The sequence below is a fragment of the Ursus arctos genome, unplaced genomic scaffold, assembly GCF_023065955.2.
Source record: "Ursus arctos isolate Adak ecotype North America unplaced genomic scaffold, UrsArc2.0 scaffold_20, whole genome shotgun sequence".
In the NCBI taxonomy this organism is placed as follows: Eukaryota; Metazoa; Chordata; class Mammalia; order Carnivora; family Ursidae; genus Ursus; species Ursus arctos.
Window position 1 is genome coordinate 5509438 of NW_026622875.1, and position 14069 is coordinate 5523506.

The 14069-nt window shown below is 34.3% G+C and overlaps 1 protein-coding gene across 2 annotated transcripts in view; it reads left to right on the forward strand.

Moving 5' to 3' along the window:
• Nucleotides 1–14069, forward strand: part of IFT80 (intraflagellar transport 80) — a 117308-nt gene that overhangs the window by 13642 nt on the left and 89597 nt on the right. For both annotated transcript variants that reach the window (XM_057315862.1, XM_057315861.1), the window contains 4 exons: nucleotides 631–711; nucleotides 3085–3308; nucleotides 12181–12291; nucleotides 13782–13850. In XM_057315862.1, coding sequence (XP_057171845.1) covers nucleotides 677–711; nucleotides 3085–3308; nucleotides 12181–12291; nucleotides 13782–13850 — 439 coding nt within the window. In that variant the 5' untranslated portion in view covers nucleotides 631–676. The remainder of the gene's footprint in view (nucleotides 1–630; nucleotides 712–3084; nucleotides 3309–12180; nucleotides 12292–13781; nucleotides 13851–14069) is intronic.

The window sequence follows — 14069 nt, forward strand, 5'->3', positions numbered from 1 at the left end:
TTTTCCATGTTTTTATTTGGCAATTACATTGTGATTTTTATATAACTTTTATAAGAGATTTATTACCTCTTCCTTAAGTAACTCACTTATTTTCACATTGCCACCATGGCAACCATAACTGTTGGACAGTGTATCTGCCTTCAACAGAATGTAAACCTCAGATTGATGATGTCATAATATTCACATATGGGCTCCAGAATTGAGGCCATTAAAATTAAGGCCTTGATCCCTTGATTAGACCTTGGGAATTTATTCTAATGTACCATTCAATAGGAACAATAATAATCTGCCATTAAGGGCTTCCCAGTTTACAGAGTCTTTTGTTTCGACCCCAGGACAGCCTTTGGAAATTATTTACCTGCTCAGACAGTGGTGGTCTGCACTTGTAGAACTGTTTCAGGCCTGTTGTAGTGGACCTCTGGAGTCCAACCCGAGGCTTCCAGTCACTCCTTGGCAGGATTTGCACACTGACTCGTTTTCTTCTTTCCAGGTATTTGATGCCAACATGTATGAAAGGTATTTTAGTGTCGTTGGAGTGCTAAGATGTTTTGTTTGCTTTTATTTTTTTGTGTACATGTGTTTGTTTTTAATGCAGATTTTATATTTTCCCCCTAACTTTTATTTTTACAGTGAATACAATCAAGTTGCATTTTAAAATTTTGCTGAAAGTGGAGACATGAGACTGAAGATATCTCTTTTAAAAGAACCAAAACATATCCTTTTGATACTTATAAACCTTATTGTGATCATCTATTGTTAAAAGTTTTTTATTTTGTCTTCTAGTTAAAGAGTGAATTTTTTTTCATTCTTCTAATGGTAATTTAGCTAAATTGTTTTTGAAATATTTGAGATCATGTGTTGCAGGTAATTTTCCAAAGCAAACTATTTGCTCTAAATCTTACTTTCAAATTCTTATTGACATTTTTCTTACTCTATTTAAGTACTGTGCTTAAGTACATAAAACACAGTTTTTGTTTAGTCTAGTAGGATCTTAAAGAGCGGCTTTTTTTTTTTTAAACACAAATAATTTCTTTGCTAGTGTGATTTAGTATGTTTTCATTGTGTTCTGCTCTATTTCTTCACACTCATGATAAAGTGAAGGATAAGCTGGGGAAATCTGAGCAGTCAGACCTTTATTATTTCATGTGGGAAGGTAGTGATTATAAATATTTACTCAAATGCATGACCCTATATTTTGTTAGCAAGAATATCCAATTATATGTCAGGAAGATATGACAGGTCGCTCTACCTTTATTCTTAGTTAGATTAGTGCTTCTATAAGAATCAACTGTAGCCTGTTGCAGGTCTGTGAAGGGATAAGTACAGAAATTAGAAAGTAAGAAGTAAGAAATTTTTATAGCAAGTTGACATTGTCACAACACCCAAATATAAGACCATTTTTCTAATAATTCATTTTTATTTTATCTTACAAAACGTAGGTTTGAAATAGAGAAAAATGTGGTCTTTCATCAGAGATAGCAAAGCACTGTTTAGATATTTGATCAAATTTTTTGAATTTATACTATCTTAGTTTACCTGTAGAGTGAAGATATACTTTCTTTGATTTATACAATCTTAAAGATTTTGATTGTGTCTGTTGTCTGCTTTTACCTTTCCAAGTTGAAGAATAGTAGTTTTTTAAACTTTCTTAATCTGTCAGTCCCCTCATTTCTCCCATACTCTTAGTTGACCTATTAGGTTGAAGATACGTCACACATGTACGATGTGCACTTATAGAAATTTATATAATGATAAACTTCATGTTTTTTGTTTTAGAATGGGTGTGTATGTGTGTATTTTCTTCCTTTCTTGGTTTTATCTAACATTCTCCCTTTCTAATATTAGGTTTTACCTAGCATTGTTTAGACTATAGCAATTATATTGGAACAATTTTCTCAATAATGGTCTCATGATATCCAGGTCTTTTTGTTTAGATTGTATTTTGAATATTCCAATGCTACTTTATTATCTATTTTTGCAGACTCTTAAGATCTTTCTATAATTTCTCTTTTCCTTTTTTGGTAATTTGGTTAATTTATCATTTTGAAATATTAAATCTTAGAACATTCCAGAATAATTAAAGCACATTGTTTCTTTTTCCTTGGAGTTTATTGATTGCTCAGATAAGCCAATAAAAAGCACTAGTGAGAAGAGGAGGAAGTAAAATGTTTATACAATAATAACAAGAGAACAAACAACCTGACTAGGAAGGATCTGGTAATATAGATACCAAGATACATGCAAGAAAAAGGTTCCCAGTAAATGACAAACTGAAATGCCTTCTCTATATACACAGTTCTGCTAGGGTAGGCAGCCTGTTCTGATGGAGGAACGGAGGGCTACTTGAGTACCTCAATTTATAGAAATCCTCCTTATAAATTAGAGACGGAGAAAATGGGTTAAACAAAGTAGGAATATTAGGGTTCATGTCTTATCCAGTGCCAGGCATTGTGTAGGTGCAGCAAATTATAATTGAATTGTTTCCTAAGTTTAATGTCAAAAAATTTGGTAAGATTTTAGTTTTGGCAGTTAAGCTGTAGGTTTTTTCCTAGGTAAATTGTTACTATAACGTGTAATTTAAGCAGGTATTTTCTGTTCGATTTCAGCCTTCTTTTAACACTTGATTTTTTTAACTTATCAAAATAATACATATTTATTCTATTATGATATAGATCTATGTAGATTTAAAAATTATAGTTCACTTTTCTTCTCACCTATCCTCCAACAGTTTAGTGTATATCCGTTCATACCTTTTGATCTGTTAGATGTCTTTTTGTGTCTTTTGGCCTTATTTATGGAATCTTTTGTAACACAATTGAAACATTTTCATGTTGTCAGATCGTTATTTTTTTCCTCTTTTGGCATGTGGATTTCTTGTTTTCCACTCTTACAACTGTCTTGATAGATGCTTGTTTTCCTTTATATGGAAAAAATATGAAAGTCACGAAATGCAAAGTGTATTTAGAAGCTTGAGACATGTGACCCTATTTTATCTTTTTCTTATAATCTGCATCTACAAATTATTTTATTTGTTAAGATTTAAGGTTTTTGTGTGTTTTACGTCTCCTTCCTTAACATGGTGACACATCAAGAATTAGTAAGCTGTGTGGGCTGGACTACTGCTGAAGAACTGTATTCATGTAGTGATGATCACCAGATAGTGAAGTGGAACTTGTTAACCAGTGAAACAAGTCAAATAGTAAAGCTTCCTGATGATATTTACCCAATAGATCTTCACTGGTTTCCGAAAAGTTTGGGCATAAAGAAACAAACTCAAGCAGAAAGCTTTGTCCTCACAAGTTCTGATGGTAAGTTTTTAATAAATGTTGTCTGCTCATCTTTGTATTTAAAAGACATATTAGTGTGACTTATGCTTTTAGTTGTTTTACAGAGCTGGTATTTGTAGATCTCCATACCTCTACCTACACATTTAATCCATATTCTTTGTAGTCATTAAGTGGGTATAGGCTATAAAACTATTGTCATGGGAGAAAGTGAAGCTGGCATATCATGGTATTTGATCTGAACTTTCAGCTTTACTTTTTCTGTGATCTCACAGAAAATAGTTGTTAAGCTGTTACTGGTTTTGGTTGCTAATTTCTTCAAATTTAACTTTATAACATAACCACACTAAAAAAATATGGACACACCAAAAATATGGGCATAATGCAACATTTAGTAAGCTATTAAATATTGTCTTTATTTTCTAGTACTTGTTAATTTCCACTCAACAGAGTTGGAGATTTATTTAATTTGACTATAGCTTGATTTTTCTACTTTTTGAAGGAATGTTTTTATTTTCAGTGAAATAACTTGAACTGTTTTTGTCTGTATTACACTTTACCTACCATATCAATTAAAAATACATTCATCAAAAGTAATGGAAACTTACTTGACTAACTTATGCCTAGATGGAGTTTTTTGGTTCACCTAACTCCAGGGGTAGATCTTCAAGCATAGCTGCGTTTAGGCCCCTGTTCTCACTGTCTCTTAGATGGGCTCTCCCCGCAAGGTGAGCACGATGGCAGCCGGTAGCCCAAGGCTCATCCTAGAAAAGAAATGTCAGCAGAGAGACTGCTTCCTCCTCAGTATCTCTTGCAGACAAGTTGCAGAGAGGGTCCTGGGTGAGCTTGGGTCATGTGCCAATGAAAGAATCGCTTTAGTCAAGAGATGGGACACTGATGGACTGAATACAGCAGGCCTCAGGCCACCATGGAAAAGGAAAGAGAAAGAGAAGAGAGTTTTTGTAACCAGAACAGGAAAAGGGATGTCATGGCAAAGTATCAAATCAGATTTCACTTCTTTTACAGACAGAACTTAAGATAGTTTTTTTTAACCTTATTTTTCCGAATCTTGATTAAATGAGATATTGTGTAAAAGTAGTTGGACTTAGAAGATTAACTCTGAACCACAGGTGGAATTTGGCTTACCTCAGATGATAAAATGAAGGGTTGACTTTCTAAAAAAAACTTTCAATTTTGATATAATTTCACATTTGCAGAAAGGTTGTAAGAATTATAGAAATAACTCCTGCATATCCTTTTTCCAAATTCATTTCCTCTTAACATTTTATCCCTTATACTTTATCATCGGCTCTCTCCCTCCCTCTCCCCCACTTCACCACACACACACACACACACACACACACACACACACACACACTTTTTTCCCCCTCTTTAAGGGTAAGTTATAGACGTGCGACATGCCCCTTTTACCATAAATACTTCAGTGCATTTCCCAAGAATGAGGATTTTCTGTTATATAACCATCAAATCAGGAAATCACAAATCACAAATAATCAAAATCAGGAAATTTAATATTGATGTTAAATTGAATATACAGTTCATATTCAAATTTTAACAATTGTCCTAATAACATCTTTTATAGAAATTTGTTTTTTTTCTGGTACAGAATAACACATTGCTTTTGTCTTATCTTTCTAACCTCCTTTAATCTAGAGTCTCCTTAGTCTTTCTTTTATGATCTTGACAGTTTTGAATAATACAGATCTGTTTTTTCTTTATAGAATGTCCCTCAATTTGTGTTTGTCCGATATTTCCTCATAATTAGATTCGGTGTGTACATTTTTAGCAGCAATAATTAGGGCTTCAGATTGAGATTCATGATGCTGGTTTGACCCATTATTGGTGATGTTAACTTTGATTACTTTGAAAGGTTGTATTCACTAAGGTAATCCACTGTGAAGTTACTATTTTTACCTTTTAATAAATAATTTGTGAACGGATACTTTCAGACTATATAAAAATATTCTCTTCCTCCTTAAACTTCCATCCACTATTTTAGCATCTATTGTTGATACTCAGCTGAATCATTTATTACTCAGATGGTTGCCAAACGGTGATTTTTTTTTTAAATTCCATAATTCTTTTCATATTGATTAGTTGGTATTCTGCTTTTGAATTGAATTTGAATTGAATTTTTATTCTGCTGCAAAGAAGAGCCTCCCCTCTCCTACCCATTTATTTGTTTACTTATGTCAGATGAGACTCATAGATTATTTTATTTCTATAATTTTTTGATTTTGTTGTGAAAATTGTCCCAGATTTTGCCAATGGAGCCCCATCAAGCCAGCTCCAACGAATTTTTTTGGGGGGGTGGGGTTATGTTTCCTCATCATTTTTTGAGCACTTCTTTGCTGGCACAAGGTGTATCAGGCTTATCTTGTGCTTTCCCAATCCCAGCCCCCCAAATCATCCATTTCTCCAAGGAGACCTGCTCTTTTCTTGGTACTTTCTGGTATTTTAAAAACAAGATGAGAGTGCTAGCAAAGCTCATTTCAGTGAGGTGTGTTTGTTTCAAGATCCTTCCAGAGAGCTAAGATATAGGAATATAAATGTATATTAAAAAACATACAGGGGGGGTGCCTGGGTGGCACAGCGGTTAAGATTCTCCCTTCGGCTCAGGGCGTGATCCTGGCGTTATGGGATCGAGCCCCACATCAGGCTCCTCCGCTATGAGCCTGCTTCTTCCTCTCCCACTCCCCCTGCTTGTGTTCCCTCTCTCACTGGCTGTCTCTATCTCTGTCGAATAAATGAATAAAATCTTAAAAAAAAAAAAAAAAAAAAAAAAACCATACAGGGGCTCCTGGGTGGCTCAGTTGTTAAGCATCTGCGTTCGGCTCAGGGTGTGATCCCGGCGTTCTGGGATCAAGCCCCACATCAGGCTCTTCCACTGGGAGCCTGCTCCTTCCTCTCCCACTCCCCCTGCTTGTGTTCCCTTTCTCGCTGGCTGTCTCTCTCTCTATCAAATAAATAAATAAAATCTTAAAAAAAAAAAAAACCCATATATATCTACAGCTATTTCTTTTTCTTTTTCTGCTGCCCTTCTTCCCTCCATTTTATTTCCTTCCCTTTCCTTTCTTCCTCTTCTTCTTTCTTCCTTTCCATACTAAAAGTCATGAGTTCATCCTGATGCCATCAATTCAACATTACAGGGGTAATTCCAGTCTTTTTTCCACACTTGGAAACAGTGAGGGAGCCTGGCTCCCATTATTCTAATATATTTACTCACTTGCTCAATTCTACAATACACAGTAGGTTGTTTCAGAATGACTAATCTACTACAAAAAACTAGAGTTTAGTATTTTTTTTTATCTTTATACTGAATATCTAGGTCAAAGTCCTGTCTTCAGAAGTTACTTGTATATCCCCCTTCCATAACTGTTAATGTTATTCACTTAGAATACAGTTAAATGTATTATTTATGTTTGTTTTCTACTTAAGGTTTCCATTCTCCCCCATCCTTGTTGATATGAATATTTTTTGAACTTGTAAAACATTAACAGGGATGGTTCCACAAAGACAAAACTATATTAAAAAGCATACTTAGAGCAATGTCATTACTCCTACCCGCCCAATCCCATACATCTTGTTGCTGTTAACTCCCTGTAGGTAAACAATCTCTTTGGTTCTGGTTTATCCTTCCTGTGTTTCTTTTGGCAAAAGTAAACAGATTCATGTTAACTTTGATTACTTTTTTTTCTCATTTCACCTTTTGTATTACACAGAAGGTGACATACCATATATTTTCTTTGCATTTTCCTTTTTAAACTCAATGGATATAAGAATTGACTTTTATCTGGTGAATATGGACAATAAATATAATTAGTCTGGATGATTTCTGTTGTCTGAGTGTTTCTCTGAATTAAGATCACTTAATTACACTCAACTAAAGAATAATTGCTTGGGTCTCTATTTCAGATTGGTTGTAGAGAAAACACTTTCTGTGAGGGAAAAATTTTTAATGTAAAAATGTAATTTAAAAGATAAATTTGTAAGATTTATGTAAATATATAAGTATAAATATATTATGACTCTTGAGAAATTATGATGTTTAATTTTATTTTTAGGTTTACTGTAGAATAAAACAAATAACATTACATGCCACAGCTAGATGTGGGAAGAAGTGAGAACCAAAGCACAGTGGTTGAGTATTTTCTTCTAAGCTGGGATGAGGAATATCTGGGAACTTGTGGAAGAGAGGGAAAAGTATGATAGAACAAAGAAAAGGAATGGAAGGATAAGATAGAAAAGAGCACCCAGAAATGAAAAAGAAATGTTCAAGGAAGAAGAAAGTAGTTGTCAATGGGAGGTGGTGAAGGGGTTTTCTGTCAGATAAATATTTGAGGTCATTTTATATATCAGAGCTATATTATTTGTTAACCCAATACTTAAAAAAATACTATTCTGGTTAAAAAAAATACATAACATGAGATCTACCCTATTAACAAGTTTTTAAATATACAGTGTGGTATTGTTAACTATAAGCACAGTATTGTACAGCAGACCTCTAGGACTTTTTCATTTTGTATGATGTTAACCCAATTCTTAAAAAAAAATTTTCTTCAAAATTTAATTTACTGCTCAGGAGTTTCTCTTTTCTAGTTGCCACCAACTTTCTCCTCTTGATTTTTCTCCCCCAACGTTGGCAGAGAAGGGTTACAGTTTTTGAGTTTGTTCTTCTGACTCTTCCAGTGTTCCTTCATCATACCCCCTTCCCTCTTCTGTGTAATGGTAACATTCCAAAAGAGATCCCTGGGATTTGGTGGCAGGTCCTTGAATACATAAGGCAGACTTTTGCCAAGTGCTTTGTCTTACCAATAATTCTCTCCAACATTACTACTTCTTTTTGAATATTTCATGCAGCTCTATACTACTTTTTAGAAGAGATGTTTGACAATGTATTAAAAGATTTACATTTAAAAAATAATTGAATTATGTAAAATGCATTAGGAGAATTCTGGTATAAAATCTTTTGTAAAGCTGTTAAATACTCCTTAAATTATATTTATTGAAAGATGATTTTTAAAATACATTGTATTAGATATCTTAAAATAATTCCCTTATTTTTTTTATTAGTATGTCCATTTAAAAATCCTACCTTAAAAAGAATTTGTGTGTTCATTTCTGTTATCATAAGTTGGTGGTTGGTTATAGATCTCTGGCTTTTTGCAACCATCTGCCAAATCATTTCTGCTATTAAGCATTCTGCAAAAGTGCTCATGTGTCCTTTTTCCTAACACCCTATTCCAGGCCCTTTCATGTTTCCATGGACATTTCCTAAGGCATTTCTAACTTTAAGAAATATGTTTTATATAATTTTAATGTTTCCTCTGTTCTTTTTCTCTTTTTTAACATTTCCCTCTTTTTAAAAAGTTTCTCTTCTTTAATGAACAAAAGGTTAATTTTCCACCTTAGGATGTAAATATCCATGTTTGTTATCCAAATCCACTTTTTTGTTCAGTAAATTAATACAGTAATATAACCATATTGATTATATTCTCTTCGCTACCCCATCCCTGGTAAATAATTAGAAGTAAATTGATCTCTAGTTTGGATCTTGCATTTCTAAAAGATTATAGAAAATTTGGAGAGAAGAAACAAAATAGTTGAATGGATAATTATGGGCTTAAAAATATTTGATATATGGGGACACCTGGCTGGCTCAGTCGGTAGAGCTTGTGACTCTTGATCTCAGGGTCCTGGTTTCAAGCCCCACATTGGGTGTGGAGCCTACTTAAAAGATTTTTTTTTAAATAAAAAAATAAAAATATTTGACATATATAATTTTATATTTATGGCTTATTCTAGGTGTGCTATTCATATAATCTGTTATCAGACAAAATACAAAGGCCAAAGATTTATTGAGTGCCAAATCTAAGCAAAGAGCTGACGTTAGTTGTCCCAGTATATGTCTTCTGTGAGGCTATAGGAAGCAAGAATAATTTTAGCACTTGTCAGAAAATCAGTATTGGTATTTTAGGATAAGAAATATCAATGATCTAAATACATAAAATTTCTCAAATATGGAATAGATTTGAAGGAAATTTCTGGGTCCTTCATTTAAGAGTTATTTGGTTAATCTCTTTGGTGATGGATTCATTCATTATATGCAACAGTTGTTTATTATGTGGATATTCTGTGTTAGGCAATTGCTAACATTTAGTGAGAACAGACCTCGATAAAGTAAACAATGGCCACAGGATTAGCTTTCCACTTACTGTATGTCATCTTTACAATTTCCTCTTTGAGATTCTTTTCCCCCTTGCATTTTCTCTGTAAAGCAATGCATTAAAAAAAAAGTATATCCCAGTTAATTTCAAGTTAGCTTCATGAAGAGAATAACAACAGTTGAATTCAAAGTAATCTTATTACATTCAAAAATGACCCAGCGATAAATACAAAGTTAAAAGGAAGGTATGAGGAAAAGTGGTTGCTGCTAGTGGGTAGTTAGATGAAGGAAAAGGGTAGTTTATTGTAGAGGGCCTAGAAAATGAATGATGATAAAAGAAAGCTATTAGATAGAATAAGAAAAAAAAGAATGTCAGTGTAGTCTTTTTTTTTTTTTTTTTTGGTTCGGAGATGGTTACTGAGTTGGTCAAATTTAATAAATGCTTATTATGTAAAAGCACTATTACAAATAAAAATATGACTAAGACATGGTTCCCTGACCTGAGACAGATCACAGCCCAATAAAAAATGCTGTAGCAGAGCTGCAAATAATGTGCACTGTGTAAAAAAGAGGGAATGACTTTTCGATAAGAATGGGTAGATGGTTAGAGAAATAACCACAGGGTGCTAGGTGTTAAATGTTTCAAAGCCATCTGTATTAGAGTTTTCCAGAGAAATGTTTTAAAGCCATCTCAAGCATCTGACGTACATTTTAAGATATTACTCATTTTTTAGAGAGCGAGAGCACAAGCAGGGAGAGGCAGAGGAAGAAGCATACTCCCCGCCACTGAGCAGGGAGCTGGGTGGGGGCTTGATCAGATGGTTAACCAACTGAGCCACCCAGGTGTCCCTGACCTAGAAAAACTTTTAATGAATTGTTGATATTAAGACAGTCTTGAAAAGCCTTAAAAGTCAATTCAAGCAAAGTAAATTCTCTGAGTCAAAATTTGATTAGCCACATGACTTTTTTACTACAAAATAGATAGTTGGATGGATAGATAGATAGATAGATAGATAGATAGATAGATAGATTTGAGGTAAGTTTCTAATTTTACTGTACTTAATTAAAATAATTATGAGCTATATATTACTAGATTTCATGATTATTCAAACCCACATTATTTCATGATCTCTCAGCTTTCTTTTCTTTCTTTCTTTCTTTCTTTCTTTCTTTCTTTCTTTCTTTCTTTCTTTCTTTCTCTTTCTTGTTTTTTTAAAGATTTTATTCGGGCACTTGGGTGGCTCGGTTAAGCGACTGCTTTTGGCTCAGGTCATGATCCTGGAGTCCCCGGATTGAGTCCTACACCAGGGTCCCTGCTGAGCAGGGAGTCTGCTTCTCCCTCTGACCCTCTCCCTTCTCCCCTCTCGGGCACGCGCTCTCTCTCTCTCTTTCTCTCTCGCATTCTCCTTCGCTCAAATAAATAAAACCCTGCCATCATGACCCTAGTCGAGGTGCTTAACTGAGCCACACAGCTCAGCCTTCTATAGCACTTATTCTCAGCACAGTTGATTTGTCCCCGTGACATCTCTTAGTTTGCTTAGGTCCTTTAAAGTTGTAAGTTTAAAAAGCTGTGCTTTTTAACTATATATGTATGAAATTTTTGAGAACAGCAATCAAGTAGCCTGCTCCTTTTTTGTCTACCTAGTGCTTGGCACAGTGTAAAATCGTATGAGGCAATTATTTTAAAATTTGGAATTATCAATTGTTAAATTAATTAAACAACAAGGCCATTAAACAGAGGTGGCCCTAATGCCTTTGGCCAGCGTGAGCAAATGAAAATCTGAAGTCTGTAAACACCTCAAAGTTTTGAAATTGAAACCTAAGGACAACCAATCATAAACAGCCAACTAGGCCTTAGGCTATAACCAATCAATGATTTCCTTACTTTGCTTCCCCCTCTTCTCTATAAAAATCTCTTCCTCAGCTCCTATTGGTGAAACACTCTACCACTTTTGGTTTAGTGCTGCCCATTTGGAAGATTTTTGCTCAAATAAACTCTTAAAATTTTTGTTAGGCCACAGTTTATGTTTTTATTTTTTATTTTTAGAGAGGGAGAGAAGAGGGGAGGGGCAGAGGGAAGGAGAGAATTTTTTTTTTTATTTTTAAAGAGGCAGGGAGGAGGGGCAGAGAGGGAGAATCTTAAGAGGCTCCATGCTGTGCATGGAGTCCGATGCAGGGCTTGATCTTACAACCCTGAGATCATGACCTGAGCTGAAATTAAGAGTCGGATACTTAACAGACTGAGTCATACCAGTGCCCCTGCTTCAGTTTATTTTTTAACACCATTTAACTGCCCTGGTTCCTGTCTTCTATACTTTCCAGCTTTTCTATAGCCTGCAAAAAGAAAAAAAGAAAAAAATAAGACCACAAAACTGTGCTTAATTAAAAAGCTTTCTTGACATTTCTCTTGGCCCCCTTTGACCATATCCCAGTGGAGTTTTATTGTCCCTCTGATCTATCATAGCATCATACACTTACTTCTATTACACCACTTGTTTCAAGACTTTATAATTTTGTTTTTGTGCCTATTTTCCAATAGATTTGTTTTTCCCTTGACAGTAGGAACAATTATTTGAGTAGGAATATTATTTGTCCTTATGTCTCCAGTGCCTAGCACTATGTTAACTAGTCTAGTAGTAGGTACCTGTTCAACAGATATTTGTTGATTGAGTAAATTCAAATAGATTTCTCAAGTATAATTTCTTTTAGGTAAATTTCATCTGATTTCTAAGTTAGGAAGAGTGGAAAAAAGTGTAGAAGCTCACTGTGGAGCAGTTCTTGCAGGAAGATGGAATTATGAAGGAACAGCATTAGTTACAGGTAAGTTGTCTGCAAAAATGACATTTTAAATGAATTTTTTAAAGAAAAAATTTCACAGAATCAGAATATTTTCTTTAGTAATAGTGTCTTTCATTGTCCAATAGCAAATAATTGGCACAGTATTGAACTAGGCTGCTAGATGATGTTATAATTCAGAATGTCATATTAATTATTAGTTTTCATATATGACTTACAGAGAATGTTCTGTCAAGGCTTTTGAAATGGTCAATTATGGAGTAAATAAAAGTTGTAATTCTTTAAAATTTTGAAATTAAAAATAGTCTTATTTAACTGACATTTACCCCTGTTCCATCACTCTCCCACCTCCTGCCCTATTCTCATAAGCATTCTCATCTTCATCTATGGTATTAGTTATCTAATGTTGTCTAACAAATTATCCCAAAAGGTAATGGCTTAAGATAATAAACATGTATTATCTCATAGTTTCTATGGGACAGGGAACAACTTAATTTAGCTGGGGGGTTCTGTCTCAGACTCAAGATGTTGGATAGGGTTGCTGTCATGTGAAGGCTTGATTGAGGCTGGAGGTTCTGCTTCCAAGATGGCTCACTCATATGCTCTTGGCAAGAGGTCTTAGTTCCTCTCTGACTATTGGCAGGAGACCTTAGTTCCTCACCACATGGGCTTCTCCATAGGGCTGCTTGACTGTTGTAACAACCAAATAGTATGCTTCATAAGGGAGTGATCCAAGAGAGGGAAAGATGGTAGCTACAATATATTTTATGACCCACCCTTGGAAGTCATACTCCATCATTTCTAGTGTATTCTATTAGAAGCAAGTCACTATAGCCCAAAGGAGAGAGAAATTAAGCTCCACCTAGCAAAAGGAGGAGTAACAAAGATTACGGATATGTAATCAAACCACCAACCTATCCCTTTCTTTAGGACTTTTTTCAGTGAGTTGTCTCCTCTCCTGCCTATTTTTTCAACTTGTCCTTTTCCAGTTGTTTCTTTTTCAGCATATAAATGAATTTAGATGTCATCCATCTTGAAATTGAGAAGAATGAAATAAAAATCCCGCCTTTAACAAATGATTCTCTCTAGAGAATTCTTTCTTTCTTCTTTTAGGCAAGCTGTTCAAAAGAAAAGTCTACTACTTCACTCCATTCAGTCCCCAACTCACTGGTATTTGTCTGCAACTCTTACTGCACTGAAAGCACATTTCTTAGAATTCTCGGATGGAGATTTTAGTGAAAATGAAAGCATTATTTGAATAATATACTCATAAGTCTTCTAAGATTAAAGGAAAATATAAAAATTTTTGGCATGGAAGTTAGCCTACTCTGACAAAATTTTTTCAAAGTAATTTCAGTTAAATTTTACAGTTATGAAGCACTGTCGTTTAATGAGTAAACTGTGTCTGAATTTTAAATATGTATTAACATAGATATACTGATTTTTATATGCAAATTTAATGTTTAAATTTATTTCCTATAGATAAAAATATCAATTATTTTTTCTCTTTATAGTTGGAGAAGACGGACAAATAAAAATCTGGTCAAAGACTGGGATGCTGAGATCAACTCTAGCTCAGCAAGGTACATATATTAATCAATTAAGATATCTTAACATTTCCCTTTAAGAACTGTTATAGTTCTTTTTTTTTTTTTAAAAATTTTATTTATTTATTCGACAGAGATAGAGACAGCCAGCGAGAGAGGGAGCACAAGCAGGGGGAGTGGGAGAGGAAGAAGCAGTCTCATAGCAGAAGAGCCTGATGTGGGGCTTGATCCCACAATGCCCGGATCACGCCCTGA